General features: G+C 37.0%; 1 protein-coding gene across 12 annotated transcripts in view; it reads left to right on the top strand.

Annotated features, from left to right (window-relative positions):
* Positions 1–10,719, top strand: part of camk2d2 (calcium/calmodulin-dependent protein kinase (CaM kinase) II delta 2) — a 42,551-nt gene extending 31,832 nt beyond the window's left edge. For 2 of the 12 annotated variants that reach the window (XM_085163648.1, XM_085163645.1), the window contains exons 14-22: positions 1,139–1,198; positions 2,647–2,691; positions 2,969–3,017; positions 3,486–3,584; positions 3,920–3,940; positions 4,322–4,397; positions 4,794–4,888; positions 6,702–6,927; positions 9,115–10,719. In XM_085163648.1, the coding sequence (XP_085019774.1) occupies positions 1,139–1,198; positions 2,647–2,691; positions 2,969–3,017; positions 3,486–3,584; positions 3,920–3,940; positions 4,322–4,397; positions 4,794–4,888; positions 6,702–6,927; positions 9,115–9,118 (675 nt within the window). In that variant the 3' untranslated portion in view covers positions 9,119–10,719. Of the gene's footprint in view, positions 1–1,138; positions 1,199–2,646; positions 2,692–2,968; positions 3,018–3,485; positions 3,585–3,919; positions 3,941–4,321; positions 4,398–4,793; positions 4,889–6,701; positions 6,938–9,114 lie in introns of all 12 variants that reach the window. The other 10 variants (XM_085163651.1, XM_085163650.1, XM_085163657.1 and 7 more) reach the window with 8 other exon arrangements.
* Positions 10,720–12,245: the final 1,526 nt, after the last annotated feature.

The following is a 12,245-nucleotide window of genomic DNA, read 5'->3' as shown; positions in this document are numbered from 1 at the left end:
ACCAAATCTCATGTTTTCCATAGTCATTTATAGTGTTACTTTAGAGTAATATGATGCTCTAGCATACATGGTTTATCAGTGTGCTTGGTATCAGAGCACATTAGGCCAAAGGTCAATAACAGGCTCCCTTGTTGTATCATGTGATCTAAGGCCGTATGTCTTGGACACAAAAAGCACAAAAATGAGCACAGCTGTCAACTGATCACCACCTAGGGGTGAGACAGATCAGATGGTGAGGAAGGTTCTCAGACAGACCTGGAAAACCCAAACGACTAGTGAGGGTGAACTGGGAACATCTGGTTGAAAGCCCCTGCGTGTAGGGTCTTTAAATCTGGAAGGATTCCTCTTGCTTCCCAGAGAGTCTGGAGACACAGAGTCTGAATGAGCCTTGTTAAAGATTGGAGGTGGAGTGTAAGACAGCGGGGGTGGTTTCCATTTTCAAAATGAGGGACCGGAAATTGTTCTCCAGTTATTGGGGTATCACACTGCCCAGTCTCCTGGAGAAAGTCTATAACAGGGTGCTGAAACGGAGGCTCCGGCTGATTGCTGATTCCATTCTTCACCTTTGCAAAGCTTTCAAGAAGGATCATGGGAGTTTGACCATCTTGTGTACATGGGACATTTTGGAATGTATATGTACATTTTGGAAACTTTGAAAAGGTTTACAACCAGGCCATCTGGTATTTGTATCAACAAAGGAAGTGCTGTCCCCGCATTCTTCACATAAAGTCAAGCATGTTCTCAGCTTTTGTTGGGCTCTAGGGTTGCCCCCTGGCTCCAGTCCTGTTTTTGATTTTCACGAATAGGATTTCAAGGCATAGGCAGGCATTTGCTCTGGGAATCTCTAAATCTGTTTGCTCTGTTGGCTTCATCAGAGTGTGACCTTTAGGACACATTAGAGTTTGTTTGTTTTTTTTCCAGCTGCCTCTGATGTCTCACATGTCATTATGTTAAATCCTTTTTTTTATCATCTCCATAATTTAGTTTTGCATGGTAACATATAATAGGAACTGAAATTAGATCTTTCAAACAGAAGAGTTGGGATGATCACTTTGGTCTGTAGCCGGTGTGAGAGAGTGTGTGTGTCTGAGAAGTGTGTATGTGTCATGTCCCTCCCCTCTACACTGCCCCCCTGCAGGTCAACAACAAAGCCAACACAGTGACCAGTCCTAAAGACACTGGCCCTGCCCCTGCACTGGTATACACACAGTCTCATCTACACTCACAGCTTCTTCTATATGTACCTCAACATCTATATGTACCTGCCTCACATCCCACTGTGGAGGAGGTTCAGGTTCACCCTTTCCACATTGTAAGATCATATTCTTTTTGATCTCAACCTTTGATACAAAGATTTCAACTTTTAAAAAAGACATGTAAGGATATTGTAGTAACATGGGGTGAAATACATGTCTAGCACCAATAACAGACTATCCCTGAATGAAATAGTGCATATAGACCTTTGTAACTGTGCAGCATGTCCCAGCTCCAGATTTTTTCATAAAGCTATCTATGAAAGATATTTATAATTCAGATTGATGTACTTATGAATTCATTCATCTGAATTAGCAGTGCATGCATGGGATATATAATGCTTGGCCAGTTTGGATTTGCTGAATTTATGCACCGTTAATGTTGGGTTAAAGCAAGTTAAGTCTTTATATACACACACGCACACACACACATGTTTGGATTAGGCTCTAATGAACATGAGGTTCTGTGGTTAGGGTAACCTCTACCTCAGCACCCCCCCCCCCCCCCCCACTTCTTGTGTTCTTGTATTTCTTAAGAAACTCTTCTTCTTTTCTTGCTCTTTTCATTTCTACCATGCATGATTTCCTTTCATGTCATTGTACTGTACATCTGTTAGATTTGCAATTAAAAATAAAATTGCTGACAGTAATCCACATGTGCATTTTGTAGGATTTGTTACTGGCATAGTTGGTCTGTGCATGACTGTAAGGATTGTGAGGATAGTTGTTCTTTGGGCATTACTCATTGGCTTGGGCATGGTGTCTGCTGAATAACTGTCTACGTCAGGCCACATGACTGCCACTATGCATGATGTCAAAGACTTTCTGTCCTCCCATTTGCTGTCAAGTTGATTACGCATGAACACATGCACATGACATCTGTCTTTCCTCTCTTTCTCACTCCATCATCACACACACACGCCCCCAACACACAAACACACATACACACTCACACAAGGCTGCTGATGTTATAATCTTATGTAATCTGGGTGAGTGATTAGAAAGACTGAGCTGGTCACCAGGATCAATTCTACAAAAACCCAAACATCTGATTACCAAGTGAGGGCACTGGCTAGGGCTGCTGAGAGAAAATCAGATGCAAAAAAAGACCACACCATACAGAAAGAGTGGAAAGAATGAAGAATACAATAAACAAGAAATTGACGCACACATTTGAATTTGGTTTCAGATACATTGTGATGAATAGATTTACAGATAGACAAAGTTAAAGATTATAATGAGTAATTGATGTAAGTGGTCGACCATCTTCTTGGCCGTCAGTTTTAGAAAATACACAAAATACATTTTCTTCAGAGGTATCTGCCCAATCATAACTTTTCTTGCATTGTTGAAGTATTTGCTCCCACAAGTGCCTATTATATGTTTTTCTTAGGAACCACAGACAACTGTGATACACAACCCTGTGGATGGAAACAAGGTATAACATAAACAAAGTTCACTTTCACTGATGGCTACATTTAATATAAAGTCTGTTTGCTCCTGTACTATAGACTTTCTTAGTAAGAGCTAACAGGAATGTTTTCCAATTTACCAACAAGAATAAAGCAAATTTGCTCATAAATCAGAGTTTGTGAGACCATTTAGCTTTTAAAACTCTCTATTTAAGACTTAATTGTATTACAAATGCATGTTGCACGATATCATTAAAGGAGCATGTATTATATGTCCATAATCTTTTTGTCATTTTTTGTCAGGAGTCAATTGAGAGCGCCAACACCACCATTGAAGATGAAGATGTGAAAGGTAGTAAAAACTGTATGGTTTACAGACTTGCAGATCTCTGCTACACTGGTAATGTTAGTCAGTCCTCATGATTTCCAGTCAGACTGGTCGCTCCCATCTGTGTTTTTCTACATCCTGCTTTGTTACGCAGTTAATAGCAGGTTAACTACTTCTGCTCCCATTTGGCTTTTAACTCTTGCAAAATGGAAATTGCACTGTTCTTTCGTTGTCTTCTCCTCCAACTGCATCCATGTACTCTTAGGTTAATACAAAAATGGGAACACATGCTGCTTTTGTGCCCACCATTTTATGTTTTTATTATTAAATGTTTCCACTCTGCATTTTTTTTACTCTCCTTTTATGTGTTTTTGTTGAGAAAATCTTTTTTTCGCTATGTCTCTCACCATACATGATTATCTTTGTTACGTCTTCCGCCCTTTATACACACTGGACACCCAATCATTTAATCATCCATGCATCCCATCTCAGCCCTTCGTCTGGGCAGCTTAGTGAGTGGTATCTTGAGTTCTAAGAGCCGTTCCTCACAGATGTCTGACTCAAGACAGACTCCCACCTCCTCAATTCAGAGTAAGTCCTCCACAATGGGAAAGATGCCCTATTTTGCTTACCCAGTCATCCCTGTGAGGTAGTGTTCCTTATATGTAAAGTGTCTCAAATGCCATGCTCGTGATGTTCAGATCATATCCTTTTCTTAGACCACTGGGTGTTTGCAGTAGTCTGTGATTTAAGAAAGTTACTCCTCAGTGACTATCCCTTCTTCAATAAAATGAAACCTCTGTTTATGATCCTATTTGTTCCTTTCGTCTGAAGGTGAAGGACTTCTTACAGTTTTTAAAAAAAAAAAATATTATTTAACATGTCTGTTGTTTCACAAATTGAGTAATTTTTTCAATATCCCCCAGCCTGCACCAATAACAATAAAGGTAACTGTCAATATTACTTAGTTTAAATCGCTTTTACAGCAAATACTTGCATCTGACATTGGTTTGTCTTGATTCATTTGAGCTTTGTTGGGTGAAATATATTGTCATCCTGCATTTTTCCTGCCTGATATCACTATTAGTCATGGGAGGCTTTCTTCCAGCTTTTTTTTTTTTTGACTGAGACATGAATGATCAAAAATGTTGTGAAATCCTTTCTTGAGCGCCTTCCATTTCTAATAACCTTAAAATCCTGCAAATCCGTAGAGTAGAACTCATCTGAAGCTGATTTGTAGCTGCACTCTGAACATTTGCCTGAAATATAGTAACAACACATTTATTATGCCAGTTTAGCTGATGATTTTCTGTGATCTTGTGTTTTAGCTCGAAAACAAGAAATCATCAAAGTTACTGAGCAGTTAATTGAATCTATCAACAATGGAGACTTTGAGGCCTACGCGTAAGTTCCCTTCTGTTCACGTTTTCCCAGTAACATAACTATATTGTGTATATAATGTGGCCTAATAAACAAACACAGACTCTCTTCCCGGATTTAAGTCACAGCTCAAAACACATCTGTTCAAACTGGCTTATTCGCTTTAGTGCTGATTTTATCTGTTGTCAAGTTGTTTTGCAATTTTAACTCATTGTATGTATTTTATGACTATTGCTTCTTTTATTAATTTTGTTCTTTTGTAAGGTGACCTTGGGTTTTGAAAGGCGCCCTCAAAAAAAAAATAAAAAAAATAAAAAAAATAAAAAAAATAAATATATATATATGGATATATATATATCATTATTTGAATTATTTGCTTGTCTTCTTTGCTGATGCTACATTATGTTTCTGGTGGAACAGGAAAATTTGTGATCCTGGTTTGACTTCCTTTGAGCCTGAGGCCCTGGGCAACCTCGTTGAAGGACATGACTTTCATCGCTTTTATTTTGAGAATGGTAGGTTCAAGACGATTAATTCTAACTTTAGAAAAAAAGCTGCTTTAGCAGTATCTTGAGGACTCATATCGAGAATTGCCTCAAATTTCTGCATTTCAAAAGAAAATCGATAAACTACTAACAACCTGGGTAACATTTGACAAATTAAAATGGAATTAGAAAGAGAATTTGCAGAATTAGAAAGAGAATTTGAAGAGAACTTTTGCTTATGCAAAAGATATCTGCAACTAAAATCTACCAGCTTTTAGTGTAAGCGTTAGAAACAGCTGGCTGACATCAAATCAGCATTTGACACTAGGAGTAATTAAGGATTATGTTTAAGTAACAGTACTGGAGTCTTTAACCTCCTAGGACCTGGTGTCCACATATGTGGACATCACATTTTGGGTTGTCTAGACAAAATTTAGCTCTACCAGGGCCTGATATCCACGTACGAGGCCATTATACTGCCACTGTTCTATCAAAATTTAAAACGAATGTCGTCATATGTTGATCTCATTTTTCTCAGAAACAAAAGTCAGGTAAAAAAAAAATAAAAATCTGGTAATTCTTTGTTTTTACATTCATCAGGTCCCAATCAGCCCAAATAGCAAAGAGAAATTAAAAATGCATGCCATGAAAGAGTTCGGGTCTTAGGAGGTTAAACACAGAGAGTTAGTATAAACATGTTTGCTTACATTGGTATGACAAGATGAATGAACTAATGCACAAGTTGTTTATCTCAGTCACAGTCTGGAGAACTGTTGATTTTTCAGCAGGGGAGAACTTGCATGTTTACATTAAATATTCGGATGAAAACATATGGTTGAAGAGACCAAACACAATCAATATACTCCACTGGAGGAAAAAAAAAAGTCATTTTGTAGTTTGTTTTAATACAAAGTCAAACATTAAGACTGCTAACTAATTGTTTTGAATCTGCATTCTCCATCTGGTGGTTACTTTGCTGCTGGAAGAGCTAAATTTCACCAATGAGGGACAATAAAGGATATTTCTATTCTAAATAACTGCAACTACTAATCAGAGCTGTCAATAGAAATCCATCTTTAGGGAGCTGATAAAACAGAAACAAGCCAAATAAAAAAAGACCTCGAGGAAAACAAATGCATGGCATATTAATCTTCTTTTCAACATTCACACTATCAAGTACATCTGTGCATGTCAACACCAGTTCATAAATTTGTAAATAGTTGACTTAAGCTTGTCAAAATGATAAATGTGTGCACAGAGCTATGGAAACTTTTATTTGGAGGACATGATGCACAAAAAAGGGATAATATGATTAAGATACCTAAAATAACAAAGTCCAGTTCACAACCAAGGAGTTATTCGGATTGTTGTTGAAAGACAATATTATAGGAACATTACTGGAGTTGGACTGGATTGTTTGTCCTATATCAATATTTAGTTCAGTTTGTAGTTAATATTTTCTGCTAAACTACAAGGGCATTGACTAACCTTGGAGCAAAAAAAAAAATCACTCATGAATAATGACTGCTATAAATGGCAGAATGTCCTCAGTCTGGGTAAAAATAGTTCAGATAAACCAGATATGCCCCAGAAACCTCAATCACTTGGCAACCCCATGCTTGTCCACTATCCAGCATCAACATATGGAGACTTCACTTGCTCTGATTTCATATCAGTTAATACTCCAAAGAAGAATCAGCATTTTGTTTTTGATGCGACTGTATCTGCTGTATGATATTAACATAAAAAGGAGCAATTCTTAGCCAATTCTGTGTGGAAAGGGGGGAAATACTACCCATAACATTCACATATTGTGTGGCATCTTTCTCTGTTTCATTTGCAGCATTGTCCAAAGGGAATAAGCCAGTTCACACCATCCTATTGAACCCACATGTGCACCTTATTGGGGAAAATGCAGCATGTATTGCCTATATTCGGCTGACCCAATACATGGATAGCAGTGGCATGCCTCGCACCATGCAGTCTGAGGAGACCCGAGTTTGGCACCGCCGTGATGGAAAGTGGCAGAACATTCACTTTCATCGCTCTGGCTCGCCTAGCATCCCCCAGTAAGAGACAGTAAGAACTGCAAAGCTGAAAATGTGTTTTAGGAAAATAGATGTACCACCTGGCTAATGTAATGCAGCTGTGGGCTCCGGGGTATGATCACTGTTGGCTGTTGCACCTAATCAATAGAGGGCACACTCTGTGCTTAACCACCCGCAAAGCTTATGTCAGTCAGTAATTATAATTATCTGTTTAAACACTTAGACATCTGTTTGACATTGAATTTATTTTTTAATTATCAAACATTATTCAGATGAAGTTGCGGGAAATGATATTACAGAATGTAACCAACAACGATCGTGGAATTATGCGTAGAAAAATGATTCTTCATATACATACTACCATTGTGTGGAATTCGAGCTCAACATATTCAACTTCAATTCATGTTTTGATCAAGCTGTAGTACATTGGTATAAAACTTGCCATTGTCCAATGTAGTGGATGAGACAAAGAAACAGAAAAGGGGCAGTCAGAAAACCTTGAAGACTGTTTTACATATGCACTATTGCATATATAGTATTACAACAGAAATGGCGAGAATGGAATTATTAAGTAGAATATGAAAACTAAGCTGTCTTAGTGCTTTAAGCAGGAAGCATTCTTTATATTTCTAGATGTTAAATGCTTACCTCTAGAGAAAAATTCGTGCTTCTTGCTGGTGAAAAAAGGGAGGTAACCAGGATGAGCTGTTCGATGAAGTGTGCGTTCTTTTGTGATTCAGCGACATCCTTTTATTGTTAGACCAAAAATAATTATACCAGGCTTGGCGTCATCGCTCTTGAATTTCCCCGAAGTTTCCTTACTCCTACTAAGATAAAAATAAGTACCAGCTATCACTTCACTATTGAGAAAGCAGGGAATTTCTGTATTACAGTATGATGTAATATTAATTTAACCACAACCCCCCTCTATGTCCTGGGCTTCCTACTCTATCACTCTATCAAAGCTTCAAAGCCAATATTTGGTGTGACCACCTTTATTCTCCAACACAGTCTGAACTGTCTTAGCTAGCTTTCTTCTAATATCTTTAAGTGGTCTTCAGGAACAGTTCTTCAGGCTTCTTGAAGGACATTCAAAGCTCTTCTTTGGCATTTTTTGCAGATTCAACTAAAGAAACAAATATGTTTTTCCACAAGGCTCTCAGTAACAAAGTGCCTAAAGATACAAAAGTTAGTTCTTTGTTAATTTCTCTGTTATATGTAGACAAACACTGGTTAGTTAATTCTGTCAGCAAGGTACCTTTTTATAAATGAACAATTCATAGTCTCATTTTTGCGGCCTAATAAATAAACAAATCAAAATAAACCACAGCAACAACAACAACAATTCATCTTCTGAAAGTGGCCAGGTCGAATAACTGTGCAAAGAAAAAAACTGAAAGAACTTCAGAAAGCCAGGAGAATTATTGCTAAAGACCAATTAGGAAAGAAAGAAAATCTGGCTCTATATGTTTGGACGGTATTGTAGCTAGATTATGTAAACCAGTGCTACCAGCACCGGTAGCTAAAAAGTTTCTGAATGATTTCTGATGATTCTTTTCTTTCTTTCTATCTGGGAAGATTAGAATAGTTTATAAATCCATAAAGCCTGTTTCAGTTTAACCGTTGTTTTTAATTAATTGCATGCTCAAAAAAACGTTTTGTGTCACTACCATTTCTTCTTGTTGCATGTTGAAGCTCTACTTGGAACCTTGTTAAGATCCAACCATGCAAAATATGATTTTTTGCCATTTTCAAGCGTTCTTAAACTTTTGATCGGGGCTGTATAATGAAAACTGAAACTGTAGTTGTATAACATAAAATATCACCTTAAGCATTCCGTGCAGACTTTCTTTAAAAGTGAAAGAACTCCTGCTGATTTGTTTTGAATTGAGAGCCTGGGAAATATTCACTTGGCATGGCATGATCATAATATCGTGTATAAACTGTTTGCTTTGCAAAGGTTAAGTATAAATATTGGCATTATATTTGAACACACCTGTGCAAGTGTCTTGTTGGCATTTCTGGGATATTACCAGTAAACAGTACCTCAGAGCTGTTTGCATGCCAATACCATGCCAGTACTTTTCACTTTCACTGATATGTGCTTTTCATTACATGCCATTACATGCCTTAATATGTTTTCTCAAAAGATCCTTTTTATGCTGTCTTGTCAGCAGAAATTCACATGGTTGCTCTCTGTCTTTTCAGTTAATGGAACATCAACATGTGGTCACATAAAAAAAAAAAAGAAAAAGAAAAAAGAACCCCCATCAGCAAATCTAGTGGAGTTCATGACTGCTCTTTGACCCCTCCATAAGGATATGACATACCACAGGAAACAAGTATTACTACATTTTACTGTTATGGCATTTTATTAATGGACATCATTTGAAACCACCACTGGGTGGCTGCACACCGTATTTGGACATTATGAAACAAGCATATTGAGAAAAAAATCTTTTTTGTTTGTTTTTTTAAGATGTTTTGGTATGCATTTTAAATATAAAATAGAGATGTTTAAAGATCTACAACTGTAACCTCTCCCAAAAAAATAGTTATGTATTTTTATGTGTATTTATGTGTGTGCAATTCAAAAACATTTGGAAGATCAGAATGTTAAAAATTGAGCTTGCTTTAGTTCTGGTGATGTATATACATTGTGATTGTTGGTTTAAAAACACAAAACACAACAAAAACAAATACTGAAATTGCTATTCTTGCTATCAGAGGACTAAGAGTTTACGTAAAATCCAGTTTTATGAGCTACATTTATGTTTGCTATGAGCTAAGTCATACTGTTTAAATTGTCAGATTTCAATCTATAGTACTAATTTAAATGTAAAGAAAAACAGAGCAGCTTACACTTGCGTTGAGATATGTTTGCCTTTATATAAGTGAAATAAGAAATAAGAGAATGTAGCATATATGTAATATATGAAAATCCAAGACTATTGTGTAGTGCATGGTGGGGGGAGGGGGGTGTTATCGTGCGTAAGATCATATGAAACTATTATATCTTCTGTTTGATTTGTCAGTCACTGACTTGTTTGTTTGTATTTGTTAATGTTGTGCATCAGTCCTGTCCAAATGTTTCTAATGTCCTCCAGCATCATGGAACTGTTGTAAAAACAATAACATTGTTATTGTTACCATCCAAATATCGGAATCTCATATCTAAGAGGAGGAGAATAAACTCCGGGTTGCCGAAGCACCACTTACATTTTGTACAAAAAATAAGACGAAAACAAGCTCATTTTTCATAATGTTTGTACTCGTATTGTATAACTGTATGTAGGGTTTCTTTTGTCATTTTATTCTTGTCATACCAGTGTGTTATTTTGCCAATTGCATAGAGGTGGTGCAGATGATGAAGATGGCACAAAAGCACTAGAAGGTTTGCCTTCTGTCAGGTCAAGTGATACAAACTGGTGGTTGGACTAATAGGTCTGGAAGCACTGTAATGAAAAAGTTGCACCGAGGCAAGAGGATGGTATCAGAAAATTGAAGGAGAGAAAGTGCAATGGACTGTAATAAATGTTGGGATGTCTTCCTTGGCGATCAGTGCTTCTGCTAGCCAGTGGTCTTACCACTGCAGGACAATTGCAGTGTCCTTGTCATCCCTACTGTTTGCTCTTTTTGACTGATTTGTCTCTTCTTTTTTAAAAGGGAAAATGTGATAAACATTTCTTTCGACAAAACGTATGATGTCAATGCAATGCACCACTCCTTATCTGGTGTGTAACTGTTGCCAGCATGGCAATGGATGGCTTAACATGTTTAAGAAATAAATAAATCAGCTAAAATATGTGATAATTGATGTGTTTTAATTTTTTTTGTGTTATTTTGGTATTGATTTCTCATGCATTTGTGTCCTGTGGTTTGGTCACTGTGTGATTAGATGGTTGTGCTTCAGAAATGCTAAGCCCAGACCAGGCTATATTGTTGTGCCTGATTATTTGGATATTTAAAGACTTATATTACATTTTCATGTTTAAACATACTCTGAAATACAACATGTACAACCTGGGCTCTGGGGAGGCCAATCCATGACTGATAGTGTGCATACGTATCTTTTTTCTACGCAGGTATGCTTTCACTGCATTAGCAGTGTGTTTGGGATGATTTTCCGGCTGAAAATGATGCTGTTATTAATCAGATGGTATTTCCAGATGGTATTGCATGGTGGACCAAAATATGATTGTTCACAATTCCATCAATTTTGACAAGATCTCCAACAACACTGACTAAAATACAGCCCCAAACCATGACAGAGCCTCAGCTGTGTTTTATAGTATGACTGTAGACAATCACTGTTATGACTTCTTCTTTTGTCCTGATTCCTCAAATTTTTTAAGGATACATTGTACACGATGTTGAAATATGCCAAGTATTGAGTTGATGGCGCTTTGGGAATCACCTTGTTGTTGCAAAATTACCATTTACTCCTCAAAGTGTTATTTTTCGCTATTTTTTGTATTCAACTAAAGAAATGGAAAAGAATTATGTGCTTTTGCTAGTAACAAACTGTCTAAAGATACAGTTAAAAATATGTTCTTTGCTAATTTGCCTGTTTTGTGTAGATACAACACTGGTTGATCCTTGTAGTTAGATGCCTTTTTGTGCATGAATGATTGATTAAAAAATATTCCCCTGAAAATGGTCAGGTGTGAGGACTGGACTGAAAATGAGTGAGAAAGCATTTAAATATTTAAGCTACCAGGTGAAACATGTGTTTATGATCAATAAAGTTGGATTCTACTTACCTTGGTAGTATGGAGATAAAGTGTATTAAATAAGCAGTTCAACCTTAAATGACCTCCTTGGATGAAGATTTGTTAACCTTTCAACCCTCTTACCATCAACAAGTTCTTGAATTCACTAGCTTTGTGGGGCTACTGCATAAGGACAACTGCAGGGTGCTAAACCAAGGAAAGGATCTTTAGATCACATCTCCAGAAGAGTGCATTTCACACAGACCTGAACATGTGACTATTAGGCAAATCAATTTCTTAACCCACTGTGATGATAGCTGTCCTGTTTATAAACCATTTCTTCCCAAGTAGCTGATTTGAGTCTTAGTAAACATGGGTGCAGATTTATGGATCATTTGTAATACTTTTTAAAGGCTGGAACTGTGTCTTTCAAAAATGTGTAGTGTAAGGTAACATTCATACAACCCATTTATCTTGAGTTTAAATGGAAATCCGTTATTTCTGGGTTACCCCTGATGCCCAGCAGGAGGCAGTACAAAGTCTACTAAGTACATGTGCCTAACTTTCACAGCAGCATTTATTAAATTACATGTTTTATGTAAATCTTTATTATAAAACGGATGGGAC

The sequence above is a fragment of the Neolamprologus multifasciatus genome, chromosome 6 (genome assembly GCF_963576455.1).
Source record: "Neolamprologus multifasciatus chromosome 6, fNeoMul1.2, whole genome shotgun sequence".
Classification (NCBI taxonomy): domain Eukaryota; kingdom Metazoa; phylum Chordata; class Actinopteri; order Cichliformes; family Cichlidae; genus Neolamprologus; species Neolamprologus multifasciatus.
Note: the sequence above shows the minus strand (reverse complement) of the source record. Positions and strands in the feature narration are given on the sequence as shown.